This window comes from Ambystoma mexicanum, chromosome 4p (genome assembly GCF_040938575.1).
Source record: "Ambystoma mexicanum isolate Mex_15411 chromosome 4p, UKY_AmexF1_1, whole genome shotgun sequence".
NCBI lineage: Eukaryota > Metazoa > Chordata > Amphibia > Caudata > Ambystomatidae > Ambystoma > Ambystoma mexicanum.
The window spans coordinates 989004756-989028516 of NC_090927.1; the positions used below are offsets into that span (position 1 = coordinate 989004756).

General features: G+C 44.4%; 1 protein-coding gene across 2 annotated transcripts in view; it reads right to left on the reverse strand.

Annotated features, from left to right (window-relative positions):
- MTRES1 (mitochondrial transcription rescue factor 1) overlaps window positions 1-23761 on the reverse strand; it is a 184682-nt gene that overhangs the window by 30984 nt on the left and 129937 nt on the right. The window contains exon 4 of one of the 2 annotated variants that reach the window (XM_069606570.1): window positions 16464-16595. The exons of the other annotated variant lie outside the window; for it this stretch is intronic. Coding sequence (XP_069462671.1) covers window positions 16464-16595 — 132 coding nt within the window. The remainder of the gene's footprint in view (window positions 1-16463; window positions 16596-23761) is intronic. 2 annotated transcript variants of the gene reach the window in all.

Here is a 23761-nt window from a genome sequence, read left to right on the forward strand (position 1 = left end):
GAATCTTCGAGGCAGTCAACGTGGTCGAAGGAATCTTCGAAACACTCGACGCCGTCAAAGAAGTCTTCGAGGTCGTCGATAAAACACTCGACGTGCCTTTTTTCTCTTGGGTCGTCGACCCTTTATACTCGATAGCCTTCGATGGAGGCTTCGAAGATGTTTTTGTCGAAGTCTTTAATGACTTATCGACGTCGAAAGTCTTTCTTAGAGTCTGTCTTTTTAGGTGTCTGGGACGAGTCACTAGAAGATACCCTCGACAATTTTTTGTCAGACTTTCTAGTTTTAGACCTTCCTCTGTCACTTTTGTGAGTAGAGGCATGACCTTCAACAGACATTTTTGAGGGGGTCTGGGCCGCGTTCTCAAAAATGTTCATCATAGACTCTAAATGCTTCCCACTTTTTAGGGGAGTCGTGTTTAGTTGGACAAGTAATAACTTCCTCTGAAGTTGAGGAAGAAGAGGAAGAGGGAGATCGGTGTCTCTTTTTTGCCTTCTTAGACGAAGAAGAAGAGGACTTCCTTCATCTATTCCTCGATTGTGATTTTTTTATGGCGTTTCACTGAAGATTCAGCCGAATCTTTACTCCCCCTCGAAGAAAACTTTGAGGATTCCTCCCCCAGCGCCAGTTTACCTTGTCTTTCTTTCAAGGCCTTATGGGTCATGGATTGGCACGAACCGCAGTCGTCGATCCTATGATCGTACCCGAGACAACAGAGGCAGTTACGGTGAGGGTCGGTTATCGACATTTTCCTTGCGCACTTTAGACACTTCTTAAACCCCATTTTCGGAGTTGATGGATTCGAGGAAGACGACATTATTCAATTAACTGAAGCACAGTTTTTATACAACCGAAGCAAAGCTAACGGAAAAACGGAACTGAGGCCAACGGGCGCGCTCGAGGCATTTATACTACGGATGACGTCGACACTCGACAGATGCCGTTGAGGGACATCGACGCCACCGCCTTGAGTGGAGCGCCCTCTGGTGGAAAGAGAAAAAAATTCCAAGGTAAGGATATATCTAAGATGAGGAATACGTGGTCAGACACAATCCATTCGAAAGATCGTCGTCATTAAGGAACTCAACTTGATCAATATCCATAGTGGATATATTCTGTAGACTAACCACTTCTTCAAGAATTGCTAATACACTTGTTCTATTCAAGTCATAAGTTACAAATGGAGCAGGGCGACATTTTAATATTAATCGATGATACTTGTTGAGTTTGATGTAATTTGGGAGAATTATTTGCCAAGATGGAAGGTGCTCGAACATTCTCCCTTCTATGAATATCTACATTGGAATGACTAGGAAGTGTTGGGGACCATTTTGGGAGATCAAATTTAACATGTTGCGAGGGAATAGACGGATCCTACTGTTTCATATTCTCCTCAATCACATTAGCCATTCTAGTGGATTTAATGTAATTATCCACTATTTTGGCAATATGAGTTTGCAATTCGCTCGACTCATCTTGACCTTGTTGTTGATGTGTTTGGTATTGAGTTGAACTCAATTCCAAATTACTCAACACTGTATTTCGTTCTTGCAATGAAATGATTGCATATTGTTTCCCTCAACATTTGTTCCATCTCTTATGTTTGTTAATGCAGATAATTGTTTACTACTTATGATAGACTGAGGTAAGCCACAGGGTTTCCTTGCATGGTTGTCAGATTTGACTCTTATATCATTTACTTCATTGTTATAAGAGTCTGGATCTTTGTTATGACAACTACTATTGGAAATCTCTGTAATTTGTGAAGTTATAGCATCAGAGGATTTTATGGTCCCCTTTCCTGTTTGCATGTCTATGATTGTGCTCAGGCTGTTTTGATCAATTGACTCAATTGTAGCGGGTTGGTAGCAACCTTGGATATATTTGATGTGGCTAAAGCAGGCAAACTACTCACTTGTTTAAGTTTTACATACTTTTCAATTGAGTTATCAATCTGCATTCTGATGTCGGCTTGTATCATTTCATGAGTTGTTTGATGCTTTTCATTTATAGATGTCAGTTTTTTTAGGTACAATTATTGGTTCTTGAACTAAAGTAGATTCCTCTTTGCAAATCTCAGCAACCCCCTTGATGTTATCCTGAGATACACCTATTGCAGAGATCAAATCATTTAAAGGAGAGTAGTCACTAATGTCATTTGTCTGTGTTTTAGCCATATTTTCTTGATTGTCAGCCATAGCTTTATACTTTGAAAGCCAAGCATGAGTTGTGTTCGATGTAGTTCTCTTCACTGATATGTTTAATGAATTGTTTCACATTAGCTTGTGAACGGAATAAAAGGCCTTTCTGATTTTTAGTTTTTTTCCCTGCATTAGGCACATCACGTTTTTTCTTTTTAACGTTTTTGTTAAACAAATTATAAGTGGCTGAAGATGTGGACTCAGCCATATTTGTCTTACTTTCAGCTGTGCTAGCCTAAGGGTGTGTTAAAACACTTAAAATCTACTGAACTAATAACACCAGTGAACATGGGTAACGCACTGTGTTTAACTCTTTGTTCACACACATTCATCATGCACAAATCTGGAGTCACACTTAGTGGCAGCAAGCAATCTTTCTTTGGAGGAAGTTCCGGTTTGCCTCTTTGAACAGCCACCTCCTTTTCTTTCACCAAATTGTTCATCCAAGGTTCAATCCGCCCTATTTGAATTGTTTGCTGCATTATTTTTTAATGTAATGTTTTGAACAATTTTGTTAACGATACAATAGTCATATGTATGGAATTCAATGTAATCTCCAACAAGACAGTTTGAGAGCCTGTCGGAGCTATAGGTGGAATATAAGTCACAGATACTTGACTGATTGGTGGTGTCAGGTTTAACATTGATGACAGAGAGGTAGCTACATTGGGGTTTTCAAACAAACTCAGTGATTGGTATAGGCTATTAACGTCAAAATCTATCGGGGATGAAGAGGCCATTATAAATATATTACCAACAGGCTGTTCAGTAGAACCAATTATGCCATCAATGACTGTGTAAGGAGTAATAACGACAGATTATCTATTGTCTGTTCAATGGTAGCTTGATGTTGTTCATTAGATTCTGTTACAGGAGTGTTAGAATCAGCAAGTAGAGATTGAGTATCAACGATCATAATTTCTGTGTCAGATATAGAGGAGTCATGACTATTCCTCACGCCTTCTCTATTAATGTGCTTGTATGAAGGTGTTGCAGTGCGAACAGTTATATCACTATCAGATGTTTGAGGCGTGTCAATTGTGCTTGTGCGAGGAAAGCAGAAATCTCTAATATCTCCTGCGATAGCCTTTTTGTCTTGAGCTAAAATGGATTGTCCAAGCCATTTTCGTTTAAATGCATTTGCTGAAGACAGTTTCAAAGGTGTAGACTTTAAAACCACTGATGTAGTTATTTTACAAGTGTTAGGCACTCCCGTCGTTAGAGTGTACGGGATATATAGCATAAATTAAACCAGCACAAATAGTAATTCACTGTTACAATAATCACAGTAAAGGATATGAGCAAAAGGTATCACGGCTCAAAGGGAAAAATCGCTCCGCAGTCACCGCGATAAACAAACCAGGATCTAATAACAGCACAGTACAGCAAGATGTAGAATGGCCTATGTTGCCTTTTTCTCTGTGACTCAAAGAGTAAAAAACTCTGCAGTCACGCGATTACATAAGCAATAAAAATTATGCACAATGCAAAATCTCAGCAGCTCAACGAGCAATGTACTCAACAGTCACCGCGATTGTTCAATCAAAGAAATTACTTTATGCTACCATGACTCAAAGAGTTATAAACGCCCCACAGTCGCTGCGGTCAAGTTTGAAGGCAGTTCAATGTTCTAAAACTGGAGACAAGTCAAAATACCATAATGCACAAGTTCACCCAAAAATCATAGGGCAATGTGCACTACGGTCACTGTGATTCGAACAAACTATTAATGTTCATGAATTTCGCCACCGCAGATATCTCCACTTTCAATTGGCTTTGTTCATGACAGTTTCAGATGTCACAATGCACAGTTTTACATGTGGCTTAAAGAGCAGTGAGCTCAGCAGTAAGCCCCCACTTGCACAACTGTTGGTTCGTAAATATCGCCACAGTATCGGTCTCCAGTTTTGATTGGCTTTACAATCAAAACTGGAGACCGATACTGTCAAGACTCCTTATAAAGTCACAAGGACAACAATTTCAGCGTCTGTTCAGCACTATCACTTTACAATGCTTCTTCTGTGATTATGGAATGATAAGTTCCAAATTCCAAACACGCCATGTGCACAGTCAATAGTTCAATGTAATAAATGTACTAATTCACTGCGTTCTTGAGACTCAGTAGATGCCAACCTTGAATTCCTTATTAGAAGGATATAAAGTCTTACGAGAGCATTAAATCAGGACGAGGACCTTTGCCACCAAACACCATCCACCTAACACAAGACACAGGAGACACCGCACAGAGCTCCAAGCTTGCACAGTGTTTTATGGGCAATTCTGTGTCTTGATGAGGGATAGAAAGAGGACTAATAGATGTTAAAATAGTCTCTCCAGTTACAATGTAGCAATTTGTAGGAAGAAAGGTTCAGCTGCTCCACTCCACAGGTAACAAAGGACACACTGCTTCGCACACCACAAAGCAGTGTTTATTTATGCAGCCCCATATATTCAGCACTGACTTTGTTTCTCCAGCCTACATACCTTAATGTTAATTTTCTAGCAGCATGTTTTTAATTTAAATGTCACAAAGGTGTATGGCAAAAACATTGTAATGTGTACAAATTGCCAAAAACAAGTAGATGATGGCCAGATGTAATTTTCACAGTACAACTAAACAGTAATTTCCACCTTGTCTATGTCCCTCATCACAGTCCTTGCAGAACCAAGGGGAGTTGTTGATCCCTGAGACAGGCAATCCAAATAAAATGTTTGGAATGTCTTGTAGAAAATGCTTAAATTTGAGGCTCCTCTCACTCACTTGATAACCTATTCCTAGGTTCTTTAAGTGGCAATGATAGTAAAGTTATCCAATCACCTAAATTATTGAATGCATTAATAGGTGCTGCCTTTCAGATAATTCTTAAGAGCATTTCCAGTTGGAAAAGGTTATTGAGTATTTAATGGTGGGACTACATTGGTTCTTGCCACAGAATTGGAAAATGTTGTGCTAAATCTGCTTTGGAATTTCAGATATTTAACAGTAAGTCTTTAATTTTTGATAATTTTCTTAATAGTTATAATTATCTTTTTGCAGCTAACCAAGTGATCCGAAATACTGTGTTCCTAAATCACCATGAATTTTACTTGCTTAGTAATATTGGCAATTGACCTTTTTCTTCTTCTCCCATTCCTCTTAAAAACGAAACTCAACTGGTCTTGTCAACCCCATTTTTGTATTCTTCTTGTATGTTCCAATATCGTTAGGAATTTTACGAATGCAATTTCTAAATTGCATGTTATGAATGTTATGTTTCCTTACACTTTATCAATGGGTATTTGAATGCTGTATTTGAGCAATTATTTGTGTACCTTCCTTTAAATGACTTTCTGGCCACATTTAAGGACATTCCCTCTAATGCACCCGTTTAGAATAACTCGGGACTCTTTTCTAAACTAATTTCTAGAACACTGCTCCAAATAATGATAATTTCTTATGGAACAATTAATATGTATCAATAATCACCTTGTTTTCAATTACCCTTGATTTAATAAAGGTCTATTTCTTGTTTGATGCCTTTCTGATTGGCGCCATCCTACTCCATTTTCATGCTTATTCTTTCTAGTACAGATTATGAGACTAACTTGTTATCAGTGAAGTGTTATTGAGTGTAGTACCTTCCCCATGTGCATAGAAATGCCTCTAGTTATTGCCACTCCCTATTGCTATAACTAAAAATGAAGCCCTATACTAAAGCTGCCATGTTAAATTCTTTATTGATAATACGAAATTTAAAATTGAGAATGATTTGGAATGCACTTAGGGTCTCTCGGTTCCTATTGTCTGAAAAAGGATTTGGTAGTGCTGCTAATATCATCTTATTATTTTCATTGTTAAAATCTTAAAAATGATTCAACTGAAAAAGCTGCATTTTTAGTGGAAGCAAGAGACCAGGTATGGATTGATATGGCTATTCCAATTTGTTTCCAACCAAGTCGTAACAAAGACAAAAAGGCTTTTGAAGTGATACAGTATTGTTTTCCATTTTCCATTCCAAACAGAAGGCAATCCGGTATCTCCTGCATAGTTCTGAGCCCAAAGTAAATCACGAACAGGCTTGATATACACATTAAAAAGTAGGCGCAAGAGGGAATATACCTGCAGAAGTCATCTAACACACCACCATGGCCTAAGATAGGTGTGCCTTAATTTTTACTCCGATTATTCTTTTACTTAAAAAAGACTCTAGCAAAGTGGCAATGATTTGAGACACAACCACCTCCCTCTTGTGAGTTGGCATATGGAGGCAATCAAGATTGTAAAAATTCACTAAAAGGTTTACCAGCATAAGTAGTTTAGGACCATCCTCATCCACTGTCTGTAGTATATGGTATTTATTTATTATTTATTTCTTTTTAAACACACCCATGTCCCATAGTCATAAATACGCACAAAAAGACAAACAAAACAGCCTGGAAAAGGATACAGCCATCAGAAATCAAATAGGATCTGAAAGATCAGATGGTTAAAAAAAGCCCATTTAAAAAGAAGGGTATGGAGAGCTTTTTTAAATAGTGTCAATGAGCGCATTGCCTGCAGATGGGGAGGGATCATTCCACAAACTAGGGGCAGTCGCGAAGGCCATCTTACCTGCTCGTTCAAGATTAAATCTCAGTGTTACCAGCAGGCAGGTATTATTCAAGCGTAATGTGCATACTGAGTGTTTGAAGGAAAGTCTAGACTTCAGATATGACAGACAAATGTCATACAGACATTTATGAGTGATGGTGGCAATTCGAAACACCAGACGTTCTTATACCAGAAGCCAGTGCAAAGCGCGACTAGCTTCTGCCACATGATCTCCAAACTTCAAATGATTAATAACCCTAACTGCACCATTTTGCAGTGCCTGAAGCTAAGCAATCTTACTCAAGGGGGAACCATGCAAAAGACAGCCACAGCAGTCAATCTTCCATAATGGCCCGAGCCAATATTGCACAATTCTCCTAGATACAAAAGGTTGTATGCGACATAGTAGCTTCAAGTAGCATGAAGTAAAAGACATTGGGCCTCATTACGCGGTAGGTGGTAAGGGATTACCGGCACTGGTAAGGGCACCGGTGCTGGTAATCCCTTACCACCCTATTCCGAGGTCCCTTAGCGGGTCCCTTCCTTAATGCCTGATTTTACCAGGCGTTAAGGAAGGGACCCGTTAAGGGACTACAGAGCTAATAACGGTACCGCAAATTGCTGTACCGTTATTAGCTCCATCCCCATTGATCCCTATGGGGGCTTGAATGGGAATGGGTAATGGTTCCCGGAATGGGGACTTACCGGGTCCTCCAAGGTTGGAATGACCCGGTAAGTCCCTATTTCGGGAACCCGGATCTGGAATGCAGTAAGGGGGTAGCCATGGCGCTAATAGCACCATGGCTACCTGCTACCGCGTAATGAGGCCCATTATGTAGTTAGGTTGAGCCTTCATGAAAAGAGTGACATCAACGTATACTTCTAGGGTTTGAGCCTTCTCTGCCACAGACAAGGTACATCCTGCAATCACAAATTCTTTAAATTGTTGCAAGAGCTTGCGCAGTCTCCGCTAAGTGCCTATAATCAGTAGTTCTGTATTGGAATCATTTAACGCCAACCCGTCAAAGGCCATCCAACTCTGAATAGAGTTGGAGATTTCATTAATGTTGGCAGAATGTAGCCTATACTCCCAAGTGAGCTGTAACAGGACCTGCGTATCATCTGCGTAATTGGTATACAGTACACCAAGACTGTCCAAGATGTTAAAAAGAGGCTTTGTAAATAAATTCTAGTGGGTAGGCGATAAACAAACTCCTTTAATGTGCATCGAAAGAGCAATATCTGTACCGGAAATCTTTATTGACAATCACAAACTATGTGCCTTCACATGTTCTTATAATGGTTTGGTAGCACATTTGTTGAAGCTGAAGGAGGAAGAGGACACTGGTGAAAGGTCTCTTGTTAGAGCAAAGGAACAAGTAACTTACCTGTAACTGTTGTTCTCCAGCATGGATTCACATGATCATGATTATTCCCTGTTGTCAGGCTGTGAATCCTCAATAAAAGAAAAACCAGTTTCACTTTCACTTAAAAACTGTATTTCTCCTTTAAACCAATCATTGTCCTCTGGGTCATACTGCTTGCATCCAATGACAGTCCTCTCCCTAAAAACCCTCCTCTGCCATCCATCTGCAGATTTCGTAAGCACGTAAAGTGGCATTATGAACAACAAGCGCCGCAAAGGGGTCTGCGGGAGGGGTTGCATGTGAATCCATGCCAGACCCATGCTGGTGAACAACAGTTACAGGTAAGTAACTTGTTCCTTATCCAGCATGGTGTCTGGCATGGATTCACATGCTCATGAATAACAAATACATAGCAGTACAGCATTACACAACCACAGGAGGTGGCAAGGCTCAACAGAAGCAATTATCTTTTACCTCTGAACAGGCTCACCTCAAGCAAACGGGTTGGGTAGCAGTGCTTGGACGCCTCTGGACTCCTCCGTGGAATCCCTCTCAATGCAGTAGAACTTTGTGAAGGTGTGAGTGGACCTCCACGTAGCAGCCCTGCAGATGTCCAGCAGTGGCACACCATAAATGAACGCCGTTGTCGCAGCAATCGCTCTAGTGGAGTGGGCTCTCGGACGGCCAGGAAGTGGTCGGTTTGCCTACCAATGACAGTGCGTGATGCAGCTGGAGAGCCACCTTGAAACGGAAGCCTTGGACAATGCCTTCCCATGGTTCCAAGGACCAAAGTTCACAACAGTTGTGATGTCTTCTGAAAATCCTTTGTCCGTGCCACGTAGAACTTGAGGGCACAAGCAACGTCCAGCGAGTGCGTGCAAGGCCCTTTCCTGCTGGCAACAAAGGTTTCAGGAAAAAAATAGGTGACACCAAAGGCACATTGAGGTGTAATTCCGACAGAACCTTCGGCATGAAAGAAGGGTGCGCACGCAACACCACCCTTGAATCGTGGCAAGTCAGGTACCATTATCCCTGACAGACGAAAGGCTGATGGGATAATTGCAGGCAACGTCAACATTGGGACAACTGACTGGAACAGATGCCTCGGACAAGAAATTAAACCTATATTGTGAAATGGAAATTAGGATTTGCATATATGTGTGAACATTTCCATTAGTTTTAATAGACTATAATAGTTGTTAATTATCGCAGGAACGATAAATTGCACCAAGGCCATTCCGGAAATTAACTCCCATATAGATTGACGCAGGAGGAGCTCAGGGAAGATCGAAAACCTCTGCCCTCTTTCCTAGTGCTAATTCAAGTTATAGTCATTTTAAAGTAATTGGGTACACATATTTTTCTTGTCAAACCCACGCTTCCAAAGGAAAGGGGTTTCCTTGTCCAAAAACGAAATTCCTAATTGACACCACCCCCAAGCACTGGCCTTTATGCAAAGGGATGCTGTATGTAGCTAAAGCCTGGGTTTTGGTGCCAGGTAACGTGCCTAGAAAAACATGTGTACAGGCGTGTTATAAATGCCACTTCATATCACATTTTATCAGGTAGAGAACTGCTGTGTTCAATTAAACCGAGTGTAATTCCGAATTGAAAAATGCACACTCTTTCCTGAGAGAGAGTATGTGACCCTGAAAAAAGAGAGATTTTGCATTACTTCAGGAGAAGGGTTCTATCAATTCAAAGTAGTCTCAAAAGTCTGTTGTGATTTAAAAACCGCTAGCATGATTAAGTTTGCAGGGAAATTGTACCTACAAAGCTCTGCATGTCTAAAATTGCTTTTGAAACTAGCAAAATGTTGCATTTGCTTTAGATCTAAACCTTATCATCAAGGAATGCTAATGTTGATCTGCTAATGTTCCAAGGGTTTGTTTAAATTTTGACAAAGGCGTTCATGGGACAAGAAGGAACTGTTTATTTAGACTGTGGTTCCCTAGACAAAAGTGAAATTCGACAGTAACATCCCCAAAAGGGAGTGGTTGTTTTGAAGCTTTGTTTTGTTCCACAGATAAGATGGCATGTGTAATGATTTGGTGCCAATATTCATTGAACCCATCATTTCAATAAATATATATTCTTTCTGTACCCCAGCCTGGCTCTTGGCTCATTGTTGGCACAAGGGGAGGGATCTATGTGGATCTATATGAATCATAGATAGGGCTAGTATGAACTATATACATGATCTATTGTGTGGCACCATGTGGCAAACATTCCTAGCACAGCCTCTCCAAAGTCCCTGTAGGCCTGTATACCAAACAATTTCCGATATGGCAGTTCGTACATAAAGCCAGAAGTGCAGCATCTTCCACACAACCCCCATATGTGCTCCCAGGTTCCTGCTGAGTCACACCCCCCTCTAACACCTATTGGAAACCACTGGGAAGCAATTGTGTAGCCTTACAGGGGTAAGGTGCCACTGCACCATGACCTTAATCCACATTTCCCTAACTTGCTCTGCCATGGTCAGCTTGGGAATGTCCCCCCTCAGCAATCCCATCATTCCCCCTCTCATGTCCCAGGGAATCCTCCCAGTAATTCATGTATGGCCATCTCACTGCCCCCTGCCGGGAGGAAAATAACTTGTAGAGATCTGCTATCATATGGGAGTCTCCTGCACTACTCGTTCCATATTTTTCAAAGAGGCTGAGATCTCTGGTCGCAGCCCGCAAGACATCAGGGTTTTTTTATCCAGTGGCAAAGCTGAGAGAGCACCTGAACCCCCACCCCAGATTGAAGTGTTGTTTACACTGTAGATACGTTGTGACGTCCTGTCCCTCAATCATATCCCGCAACATGCAACACCCCACTGCCTCCCACTTAACAAAGGCTCCTGCCTCCCAGCCTGGGGTAAATTGTGGATTTCTGAGAATTGGCGTCAGTGGAGATGGGAAGGTTGTCAGGCCCACTAAGCGAACCAGGGAGTCCCACACCTCCCCCATCAGAGCTGTTATCTACACGTTCTAGGAGGTAGAGGTTCGGAACCCCAAGACCTCCTTTATGGGTGGGTTTCATCAGTAACACTCTGGTTTTTGTGTTCCAAATTAATCTACCCAATAGCTTCTGGAGATCCTTAAAAAAATGCCTTGGCACCCTCACGGGAAGAGCTTGAAAGTAATACAGAACCTTGGGGAGGATCATCATCTTCAGGGTGTTTATTCTCCCCAGCCATGAGCTTGTGTATGGCGCTCAGTCCCTCAAGTGTTGCTTGACCCTCTCCAAGAGAGGCGGGTAATTAGCCCTGTATAAATCCCCCCATGGTCCCTGCGAGTTGTACCCCCAGGTAACAAACACTACCTGCCGCCCACATATAGGGGCATGTCTCCTTCAGTCCTCTCACTCTCTCCACTGGCATGGTCAGGTTGAGCAATTCCAATTTGTGGTCGTTGATCTTTAAGCCTGCCATCATGCCAAACTCCTCCAACTCCCTTCGAATTGCTGACAGTATTATCTCCGGTGACATGATCACCAACATGTTGTCTGAAAATGCGATAACTTTATGTTTTTGACCCCCAAAACTAATACCCTTGACATTGGGAGCATCTCTAAGATGGGTGAGTAAGGGTTCCAGGTGAATAGCATAGAGAAGCGGAGAGAGCGGGCATCCCCGTTTCCTACCACGGGACACCCCTATCCCCCGAGATAGCCGGCCACTGATAGCCATACGAAGGGTTGGATCCCAATAGTTGCCCTCAACATCTGCAGAAATTTCTCCCCCCATCCCTGGCCTCCATGGTGCAAAAAAGAAAATGCCACTCCATACAGTCGAAAGCCTTTCCTGTGTCCAAGGCCAGAATCGCTGCCTTGGTTGGGTTGAATGTCTGCCCAAGTTTAATAAACCAGGCTGGTCCGGGCAATTTATGGAGCAACCGGTCCAGGTGAGACGCCAGGATCATAGTGTAAATCTCTGCGTCTGTGGTAATTAGAGCTGTGGGCCTATACTACCCACAATGCGCAACGTCTGTGTTGGGCTTGGGGAGCAGGACCACCTTGACCCCTTCCATAGATGGGGCGATTCAGCCCTTTCTCCCGAGTTGATCAGGGCCACCAGAACCGGGATCAGGGCTTCACTTTCCCCAGCCGTGGAAATCTTCAGGGGGCATCCCGCTAAATACTCCCTCTGGGCTGTCCCCTCTGGCGATTCCGATGCATAAGCCTGCATAAAATTCCATGAAGGCATCCACTCCCCACCCTGTCCCACTTTGATCTTTAAGATGGTCCTGGATGCTTCCTTCTTTCACACTTGTCTATCTAGACGTCTATCGGCCTTATTCGCTTTAATAGAATATTTTTGCTGCAGGTATAGGGCTTGCTCGGATTTCCTAGTTTGGGGTACCACAAGTTGACCCTTGAGAAGTCTGAATTCTGTAACTGCACTGCTTGTATCCTTCTCCATTTTAGCCATTACCTGCTTAGGTTGGTCTTCAGGCTCCCTCTGCAACTGGTTCCTCTGCCTATCTCTCTGTGCTTTCTTAGCGACCAGTCCCCTCCCCCCCCACCCCCTCATGGTGGACTTAAATGTGTCCCATACAATGTGTTCATCCATCCCCTGGGACCCATTGTTTGCGAAGAACTGATTACCCCCCTCCCCTTAGGTCATCACATATCACCTGATCTTTAAGGTGGTGTTCTGGGAACGTCCACCTCCAGAGCCCCGTGCCCTTCCCCCTCTTCTGCAGAGTGAGGCTAATGGACATGTGATCTGGTGGCACCATTACCCCCAGGTCTACCTTCCTCACCTGTCCCAAAAGGGTGTGAGATATCCATACATAGTCAATCCTTGAAAAGGATTTATGGACATGGGAGTAAAACGTATACCTTCTATCTTCCTCATGCATTTCTCTGCAACAGTCTACTAGAGCCAGCCTAGACACTCCTTCCTTCGTCGTCTTGGTCGGGCCACCTGGTTATGGTGGTTCCTCACGCTCCTATCTTTGTCAGGGTTGCATGCTAAATAAAAATCCCCTGTGAGCACTATCCTACCCTTCGCAAAGAGCTCCAATTTAGAGATGACCGACATCATGAACCCATCCTGGCCAGAGTTAGGGGCATATACCGCTGCTAGGGTGTAGCCCTGTCTGTCCCATTTGATATGCGGCATCTGCCCCCGGGATCTCCCATAGTTTCTGTATAGACCAGCCCGGTTGTGCGCAGAGGGCCAAAAGCACTCCTCTTCATGTACCCTTAGCATTTGCCTGGTACAACTGCGGGTATCCTTTCAGTTTAAGCTTATGACTGTCAGAATTTTGGATGCAAGTCTCTTGGAGTGCCACACAGTCTGGCTTCTCCCTCCCCAAAAAGTGTTCAATCTTCCTCCTCTTCACAGGGGAGTTAAGTCCCCCAACATTAAGAGTTATCAGCTTGAAATGTGGCCTTCCGACTATAACACTTTGGCCCGAACCCTCTTTCTGGTCAGCTGTCCCACCTCTCCCCCTTCCTACTCACTGCCCCACCCCCCCCAATCCCACCATTGCCCCCCGACCCCCAGTTTGGTCAGGCTCAACCAGCCTCTAGCTCCCCCCAGACCGATGTGACAGGAGCTGAGCCCTTGTAGTAACCCATAGTAAACCTGTGTGGGTCCCCCTAGACCGATGGTATCACCCAAGATGGCTTTCGCCTCCCCACCCCCTACCACCAGTCGCCCTCCTTCAGGCGGTGAATACATACTTTCTTGTCACCCCTCAGTTCCTTCATTGTGGTGGGTCTTTAGTAGTGCCCGGGTGGGAACCCTTCAGTCCCACCCCACCCTCCCGACTCCCGTAAGGGGATTTAACCGGGCCATTCAGGGCCCTTTTCTTGGAGCCTTTCGTCGGGACCTCTCTCCATTCCCAAATGTTTCTTTTGAGCGTTTCCTTCACCGATCTCTATTCTTGCAGTGGCGCCTCTTCCTCTTCCAACCTCAGTATCATTAAGCCTTACTCGCATGTGGTGACTCTGTTGTTTCTCCTCCCATTCAAACAGTACACCAAAGGGAAAGGTCAATTTATACCGTACATCAGCTCAAGCCAAAGCGTGCACCACCGGGCCCATCTGTTCATGTTTGACCAGAGTGACATGGGACAAGTCTTGGAACAATTGGAGCTCTGGGCCATTATAGCTGATCGAACAGGCCCTCCTGGCGGCCGCCCGCACCTTCTCTTTCTGCCCATACTGATGAAGAACCAAGGTTAGGCCCCACTCAGTGAATGCGGTCTAGGCTCTATTCCTGAGCCATCTTCCACCTCCAGGAGGTCCGCAAACACGTGCTGCGCCATCGAACATAAGTCCCTGTCTGCCACCGCTTCGACAAGGCCCTTTATTCTATGTATTGGATCTTCTGGAGCGGTTCTCTAGGTCCTCACTCTGGATCTCCAGGTTCTGAGTGACCCTTGCCAGCTGGTCAAACCAGCTTGTCAATCTTCATGGCGTCCTCTGCAATATCTTGTATATCATTCTCTGCTGCATCAGCCCACTCCTCCAATTTCATTATATCCCTTTTCACTTCCTACAGTGACTGGGAGAGTTCAGCATGCATCAAGCTTAGCTGCGATTGAACGGTTTCCGATATCTTGTCCCGAAAGTCCTGAAAGCACTGGCGGAGGAGCTGCTGGCTAACCACTTGATCCTTTGAGGGCCCGTCCATGCCCCTGGGTTCTCCTTGTGCAGAGGGCTGCTGGTCACTGCCAGGTGTGATGCCACCGTCCTTACGCCAGAGTTTTTGCAGGTTCCCAATCCGCCTTTTTCACTGACTAAGAGGCCGATTGCGATTCCATCCCCTTGTTTTTTGGACATGAGTGTGGCAGGATCCGATTGAGGGAGACCAAATCCCTCCTCCTCACCAGGTTGCTGTGTTGTTCACCATAGGCCTCCCCAGTCAACTGCCCCAGGGCCATAGATGTTCCTTTATCCTGCCTCTTCATGGACCAGCCGTGCGCTGGAAAGCCGACTCCTGGTGACCCCCCCTCCTCCACACAGGCATGCTGAAAGGTACGCTCCAGATTGGGCTCCAAATGTTGCCTCTCCTGGTCCCTGGCACTGTGGTCAAGCCTCCCTATGTTTGAGGGGGAGGATGCCTTACAAATCTAGTGCACACCTAGTGGAAGGGCCCCTTCTTCGCTCCTGCTGCTCTTCCCAGCGGTCCAGGAGTCCAGAGCTCCCTCTGATCCCTTCTTGCCCCCTGCATGTGTGCAGGTCCCTTCCTGCTCGCCCTTTCTTCGCCAGCCACAGGTTCACTTGGCTAAGGAGAGGCCCTATCCCAGCACCTCAACTAATGTCCTCCAACGGACCGCAAAAACTCCTCTGCACCAAAGGAGGCCTTCCCCCACTCTTCCCTCTGGGGGGTACTGGTCTGGGCTCCCCCCGCTCTACTCTCTCGCTCCTCACGATAGTGGTGCTCCTGTCCAGAGTGCCCCCGACACCCAGGATTGCTGATGGGTGCCCTCACTCACTCCCGAGGGCAGGGCCCCCACCTTCTCAGTAGTAGATGTTCCTGATAGGGACCCTGGCCCACCAACTTGCTGCTGAAAATGCTGTCTGCCTTGTAATGCCCCAACAGGGCCCCCCTGTAGCCCTGCCGCATCGCGGGTCCAGTTTCAGTGAGGGGATGTGTATCCCAACTCCTCCTCCTCCTTCTCCCGACAGCCTGCTCAGGGAAGCCAGCAGTCTGCAGCCTCCTTAGATGTCTTCTCAGGTGCAGGCCAGCAGTTCCCCCAGCCCCGCCGCCAACCGGCTCTCCTGATGGAGGTGAACTGCCACGACTGAACTCTGTGGTCGCCTGACCCCTGCAGTAAAGCACCTTTGTGCCTGTGGCACCGGGCACGTGGAGTTATCTGCACAGCATTGGTCGCAGAGGTGGCTTGCTGGCGCTCCGAGCTCCACACCATTCGGGACTGAGCACAGTCAGCCCTGTTGCCGTCCCGTGGTCACGTTGCTCTGCGCCACCACCGCTGGTTATACGCGAAATCCCTGCCTGGCGATAGCACTTTTTGCTGGTTCTTTACTGTAATGGGCATCAGGGGGTGAGAGTGCTTCGCTCACGCAGCTCTCCCCTCGGCGGCCATCTTGGAATCCGCTCACCACCTTGATTGTTGAGGTAGTGCATGGCCACTTTGTTGTCTGTCAGGATGAGCACAGTCTTGTGTTTCACAGAGAAAAATATTTAGCTTGAGGAGCTTGTTCCCGATTAGCGAACAGAGTGTTTGGAAAAAAAGGAATGGAAGTCATTTCATGATTTATGGGGTTCTGCTATAAATGGCCTGTGTAAGCTGTATGCAAGGAATAATTAAAAGGGCCATATTGACAAGATTTCTGTATGTAAAAAGGCCCCATACACACCTTATATGGAGGGCTGTATACAATATGGAGGACCATTGTCTCCCAAAGGCACAAATTACTCTTTTCCCTTGGAATTTTTGGGATCGTCCTAGGCGGCAACACAACGAGTAATGGTGTGTAACAACTTATCACCTAGAAAGTAACATGAAACAAGAGGGGGGGAGGGGGAAGAAAAAATGTAATGCAAATTATTGTGGGTTCACTTAAAGTAAAAGACACTATTTTCTCCCACTTATCTCAAAACATGAGGTAACATGTGTGCTCTGAGGCCTGCAGGCATGTGGTGCCTTATAAAAATTCAAATAAATAAATAACCTTCATACGAATATATGAAAAAGTGTGTCCTAAAATGTCTCTTAAAGAAGACATGGGCCTAATAGGGACACAAAATAAATGAATCTATCCATTCATCATAGACCCACTACTTTAGTTAATGAAAAAACAAAAATGTGAAAATCTCTCACCTTAGACGGAAGATAAACGTAGTTGATATGGGTGGAAAAAACAGTGTGAAAGAATAAATACATGAACATCAAAAATGTAAATGAAGTAATAAAAAAGGAGAAAGTGCTCATTTGCAATGCAAACTTGAAAACACATTAGAGACTCACTTTATATGTATTCAAAAACATATTCCTTTATCTTCAAGAACACTTTTGCCAGCACTACTAAATGCAAGAAAACTTGCTGCATTCTAATTGCAACCATGTTTGGTGAACAATAGAAAAGCCTGCAAATAACTAGACTGTTAGCAAATATTTCAATGCAAGGGCTTCTCGGGCGCCATATTGGTGGGTGTCGAATTATTGTCTCCCAAACTTGAACTTCAAAACATTGACCACTAGCTTTATGAGAAACAAACATGGACTTTTCTAACGTTCGTCAACCTTGATTGTAAACAACTGGACTTGTGACCCATCCTAATATGTTAACCTCTGCTATACAGCAGTTAGATATGCCCCGTGGGTGTCAATTTATAATTTTTGATCTGTGGGTAGTTCAGCCAGTCTTAAAGATTAGCCATGGCAGAAATAATATAGGAGTTGGTTGAGAATAGAAAGGGGGATAACTAGTTACAACTGACGTGCGCCCATTAGGAAAGAACTTTGATCCTGACGTCAGGTATAAGACGTAGCTTGCAGTGCATGCAGAATGGAGTGCTCACTGGCTAGAGGACGTACCTAAATGCCCGTTTTCCTCTTTCTAGCTGCTGGAAATGATCTGTGAACAATTTATTTTTGATGAATAGGCTTGTGCCTCATTTCTCCAAGGTAACAGTGTTGAGTCATGGTTAGGTATGAATCTTGACCTGCATTACAATGTCCCACAGTATCCTATGGTGCACTTTTAAAGCGGTCATGTTTGTTGTGGTAAAAATAGAAAAGGTGACCTTGCATTTATGGGCTGCCCAGAAATGGCTCCAATCAACAATATGCAAGTTTGAGGCTGTCCTCCTTCCCAAATTATGGTCGCAAAGAAAGGACCAGTTTCTTTTGGTTGGAGTTGAATCACAGAAGCACCACCATGTTAGACTGGAATTTAATATTTAAGATTGCAATCCTAATTTATGAAAATTGAGGGGCGTTTTCAATATTATTTTTTTTATTGTATTTGGTTATGTATCGAAATGTATTTTATTTTTAATTTTTTTTTTTTTAGAAAAGGGGATGTTTCCATGTTTTTTCAACCTATTGGTTCTGTCCATATTTCAACAACCAAATGTGCACTGCTTTTGATCAGCACTATAGATGTATTACCACACCTTTATAACACATTTATAAAATGTCTTCAGCTAAGTAAGGAGGCAGGCTTGGACATGGTCCTATCATGTGGCGGTCATGGCTCTGCTAACATCTATTTGTCAATACTTAATGAGTAACGGTCCCTACTAGTTTTGGTATGGTGATCCATTATAAAAGTGTCATGAATGAGTTAGTCACTGTGACTGGTCGCAATAGACATTGGGACCATTGATCACATTGGTGTGAACTTACTATGGAACAGGGTTGAGGTCACTGCAAATTAAGTGACTGATCTGCTGTGATGAAAGCCATCTTAAATATCAAAATTGTAGTCGTTCAAATAGAGTTCATGTTCCTTTTTGTTGGTCTGTTGGTTTATTTGATGATGCCATGTACAAATTCCTAATTTGCATACAATAGAATAAAAAATTCTGCAAAGCACAATAGACTTAGCCTCCTTTAGGAGCTTTTTTTTATAATAGCTTGACTCACCAATTAAAACTTGATAGTTTATTTCCAGATACAATGCATCGCAGGAGGGGTTGCTAGGTTGGAAGAAGGTAGGCACAGAGCACTGGGCATACCCAACCCTAGGGGGTCTGCACCAGCTTCTCCAACAGATAAACGTGAAACGGAGCAAAGGAGCACAGACCCAAAGCTCCACATCATCATTCGCTGATGACGTGCCATCCACATTCCTTTAATCCCATAACAAGATGGAAATAATGAACCTTCCTCCCTTAAACTGCATAAAAAGGAAAGAAGACAGAACAGAGACAAAGCCTGTGAGGATGCACTGATCAAAGTTGATGATACAAAAGGATTAGGAGCCACATTATGATGAGGAATCGTTCAGCAAAAAGAATTAGGTGTAGCACTCCTACATGGAAGGTGAGTACAAAGCATGGGGGTATCACCACATGACAATGGTGCAAGCTGACGGTCCTTCCATTAAGTTTATTTCCAGACTGGATAGAATAGGTAGGTAGGATGGTGATGGGGTAGACACAGAGCACTGCACATCCTTAACCCTTCTGTGTCGGCTCTGACTGCCCCGGCAGAAAAACCTGAACAGAGACGTGACACAGACCCAACACTCATTCATGATGCACACTCAATACTCCATGCATCCGAAGAAAAGCAGGACATAACACTCTGCTAATTGGGTTCAAACCATTTCCATGCAGGTTAAACACTATCTGATTTGGAAACTCGACTTGCTGGTAAGTCTCAGATCCATGCAGTTGTCACATTAACTCTGAGCTATTGATCCAACCAGCCAGTGCCTCTGCAAGGCCCATTCAAGTAGGATAGTGTTGTTCCCTTGTTGGGCATGGAAAGGCACAGGGTATGTCCAGGTGTTTTTCAATGTCATTTTTAACAAAAAAAGTGACATTGAAAAAACACATCGAAATATAGAGGGGGTGAGGGGATAAGAGGGGTTGGGGGTTGAACCCAATATATAAAAAAAATAATCCATTTGTTTTTTAGAAATAATTTTGTTGAAAATAATAATTTATAAAAAAAAAATTCATGTCGGTAAAACAACATAGAACCATTTGCAACACTGTCCTGTAGTTCTGCACAGCAGGTCAAAATTTCTCACACTGCTCTCCAACGTGCCAGACTCCTTTTCAAGAGGGCACTTCATGAGCAGTGCTGGGCACCCTGAGGCCAGAGGAGAAGACGATGTTGAATCAACATGTGGCTAGCCTGACCCATGTTTACAACTGTATGAAGAATTATGCCACCAGGTTTACACCGTATTAACGAATGGGATACCTGGCTGCCTGTAGACCTGGATTTTGCAGTGTCTGCAGATAGACCAGATAGCGAGAACTATGCCAGCTGTGTGAAGCAGCTTAAACGTCAGCTAGAGCAACCAAATCCGCTCACCCAGGCTGCTACAGAGAAGACCGCAAAAGGAAACAAATGCCACTACAATGCCAAGATCACGCTTCATCCTCTTTAGTTTGACGATCGTGTATTGATCCACAGTTTGGAAAAGAGGACACAGAATTAGCTGGATCGGCCAACTTGCTGCTGAAAATGCTGTCTGCCTTGTAAGGCCCAAACAGGGCCCCCCTGTGGCCCTGCCGCATCGCCGGTCCAGTTTCAGTGAGGGGATGTGTATCCCACCTCCTCCTCCTTCTCCCGACAGCCTGCTCAGGGAAGCCGGCAGTCTGCAGCCTCCTTAGATGTCTTCTCGGGTGCAGGCCAGCAGTTCCCCCAGCCCCGCCGCCAACCGGCTCTCCTGATGAGGGTGAACTGCCACGACTGAACTCTGTGGTCGCCTGACCCCTGCAGTAAAGCACCTTTGTGCCTGTGGCAGCGGGCACGTGGAGTTATCTGCACAGCATTGGTCGCAGAGGTGGCTTGCTGGCGCTCCGAGCTCCACACCATTCGGGACTGAGCACAGTCCGCCCTGTTGCCGTCCCGTGGTCACGTTGCTCTGCGCCACCACCGCTGGTTATACGCGAAATCCCTGCCTGGCGATAGCACTTTTTGCTGGTTCTTTACTGTAATGGGCATCAGGGGATGAGAGTGCTTCGCTCACGCAGCTCTCCCCTCGGCGGCCATCTTGGAATCCGCTCACCACCTTGATTGTTGAGGTAGTGCATGGCCACTTTGTTGTCTGTCAGGATGAGCACAGTCTTGTGTTTCACAGAGAAAAATATTTAGCTTGAGGAGCTTGTTCCCGATTAGCGAACAGAGTGTTTGGAAAAAAAGGAATGGAAGTCATTGGGAACGGAAGGCATGGGGCGCGGTGCCACTATATATACTGGCCCAATTAACTATCTGGCACGGGCATGTATAGGTGTCGGATTGAGCTGATGCAGAGCTGCGCTGGGCCCTCGGTGGCAGAAAAGTTTCTGGAGAACAGCTGCGCTGGGATTGGGATATCATAGATTATGAATCAGTGGGAGGAAAGAATCCATTTGAATGATTGTTCGGTCTCGTGAGAGATCGAGACAGCTAATCCTTGAGACGGAGTAGTTGACTGAGAACCCAGAGACCACCCTGAAATCTTCACAACCTCATTTATAAGTGAAAACATGGAGTTAGCGGCATCTGTAACCAAAACATCTGCGAGTTTGTATTCATTGTCCTTATACCCCCAATGTTCCGGTTATACCTAACCCTTTTAGCAAATGGCTCCATGGACACGGCAAACAGCAATGGTGATGACGTGCATCCCTGTCTTGTGCCTGTGGCGATTGAAACAGTCTCTGTTGAATGACCATTAACCCATATTTTGGTAGAAGGGCATTGTAATCAGCAAGAAGATACTGTTCAAATATTGGACCAAATATGTAAATCTGTAAAAGAGTATAGAAAAACTCCCAATCAAGTTGATCAAAATCCTTATGGGTAGCCAGAGGAATCAGACTCATCTCAAGTCCCACTCACATCAATAAAGTGAAGTATCCTCCTTACATTATCATGGGCACTTCTATTGACTATAAAGCCTTTCTAATCCGAGTGGATCAAGTTCCGAAAGCGCAACCATCAAGCAGTTAGACAAAACTTTGGAATAGTCCCTGGCATCGGTATTCATTATCGGTCAATAGGAGTCTGGCAAGCTTGGATCCTTATTGGACTTGAAAATAAAAATTGTGGAGGACTCTTGCATGGAGGGGGCTATCAGTCTTTTTTTCTTTTCTTCTGCCAGTAGGGGGTTACATGTCGCCTGTCTCCCCTCATCCCATTGAACTATCCTCTTCCCCGAGGATAGCCTTGGCCTGATCAATACATCTATGAAGCGATGATTTAGACCTGCAGGCCACCGGTTGCAGTCCACTTCCCTGAATCTCAGGCACCGCCAACAGTACAACTACACACCCTGTGACATGCTCTATGAAAGGAGGAACAGACAACTGTGAGGAACGGACAATGGGAACTTTGCTCTGGACTACTTGTGAATTGTATAGTAATTCCATAATAGGTCTGTTCTCCCTGGTGGAATGACGGAGATCAGCCAGGGCCTCACCTAGGGTTTTCCCCAGATCCAGCATTGTGCACTGTACCAAGTTAGGGTCCCTATCAACATGTGGAGGAATGGGTAAGGGTTCTTCTGCGATGCAGGATCAGGATTGGTCTTGGGAGGAACACTTTCAGGTTGAGGATCAGGTCCCCTAAGAGTGGGATCTGAACCTAGGAACCCACACTATTGTCTAATCTATAAATGGGTTGTGGTAGACTGCAAAGTGATCATCCTCAGCGTCAGCATCATCACTGGTTTCCGGGTGGCCTTCTGGTGGTCTCATGATCTCAGGAGCTTCCGGGGATTGAGCCAACAAGTGTCTTCCTCTTCTGGCCTGCCATTCCAGAATCACTGATGTCTAGTCACTGGCTACTCGCCCCTTGGGCAATGTTTCTTCTGTCACTGCTGGTGCCAACTCAATTCCCGAAGGGAGCAGATGGTTCCGGTCTTGATGTTCCTTGGCCATCTTTCCTCTCGCAGCTCTCCTAACTGATGCACGACGATGAACGGTTGTGACTCACACTTCGACTCACACCATTACTCGTTGTGTTGCCACCTAGGAAGATCCCAAAAATTCCAAGGGAAAAGAGTAATTTGTGCCTATGGGAGACAATGGTCCTCCATATTGTATACAGCCCTCCAGATAAGGTGTGTATGGGGCCTTTTTACATACAGAAATCTTGTCAATATGGCCCTTTTAATTATTCCTTGCATACAGCTTACACAGGCCATTTATAGCAGAACCCCATAAATCATGAGTTCACTAGTGATATCCTGACAAGCAGCAGCTTCCAAATCCACTCTTTACTTTAGAAATCTATACAGTTCGTTGAAAGAAGCAACTGGGATGAGTCCTGCTGTTTATTTTTTAAACACTTTCCTCTGTTAATAATTCTAGCAAGATAATACTTTGAGTAATGTAGAAGGGAATTTTGTGTTTCGTTCACTTTGTTCACCTGCCTCCATTTTGTAGCTTAGTGTTATTAATGCATTTTGAATCATGAACATGCTTTACACGTTGCTTTAGGACACATGTAGGTTTGTGCAAAATAAAATAAATGGTCTTAAACTAGGGCTGCATTTTTGTATTATTTTCCTCTGTTTTAATCAGCTTTACTAGAGGTAGCACAGTTGCAGCCAGCATCATGGGTATTTCATACTTTTTCTTTTCATCACGGGAGCACACCAATTGCATTTAATGGCTTTGGGTTCTTATTGTCAAAGTTTTAGGAGAGCCTCCCAGAAAGCAGTTGGTTAGCATGGTTTGTTGTCTTAGAGAGCAAGGAATAGCTGGGGATGTGGTCTTTAACTCCCTTTCTGACCACCCACTCAGCCACTGCAAGCCAGTATATGGATGCAGGTGAAGCAGTGCTGTATATATTTTCAGTGGCACAGATTGTACTGGTACCTCACAACAGGACTGCTGGATATTCAGGCAAAGTAGCCTAATTTATCAGCAGAGCTGCTATATCCACGTCATGGCACAATGACAATTTTTCACAGCAGGGCTGATTGCATCACGCCAACATTTCTTAGCAGAACTGCTATATTTTGGGACAGTACCTGCATTT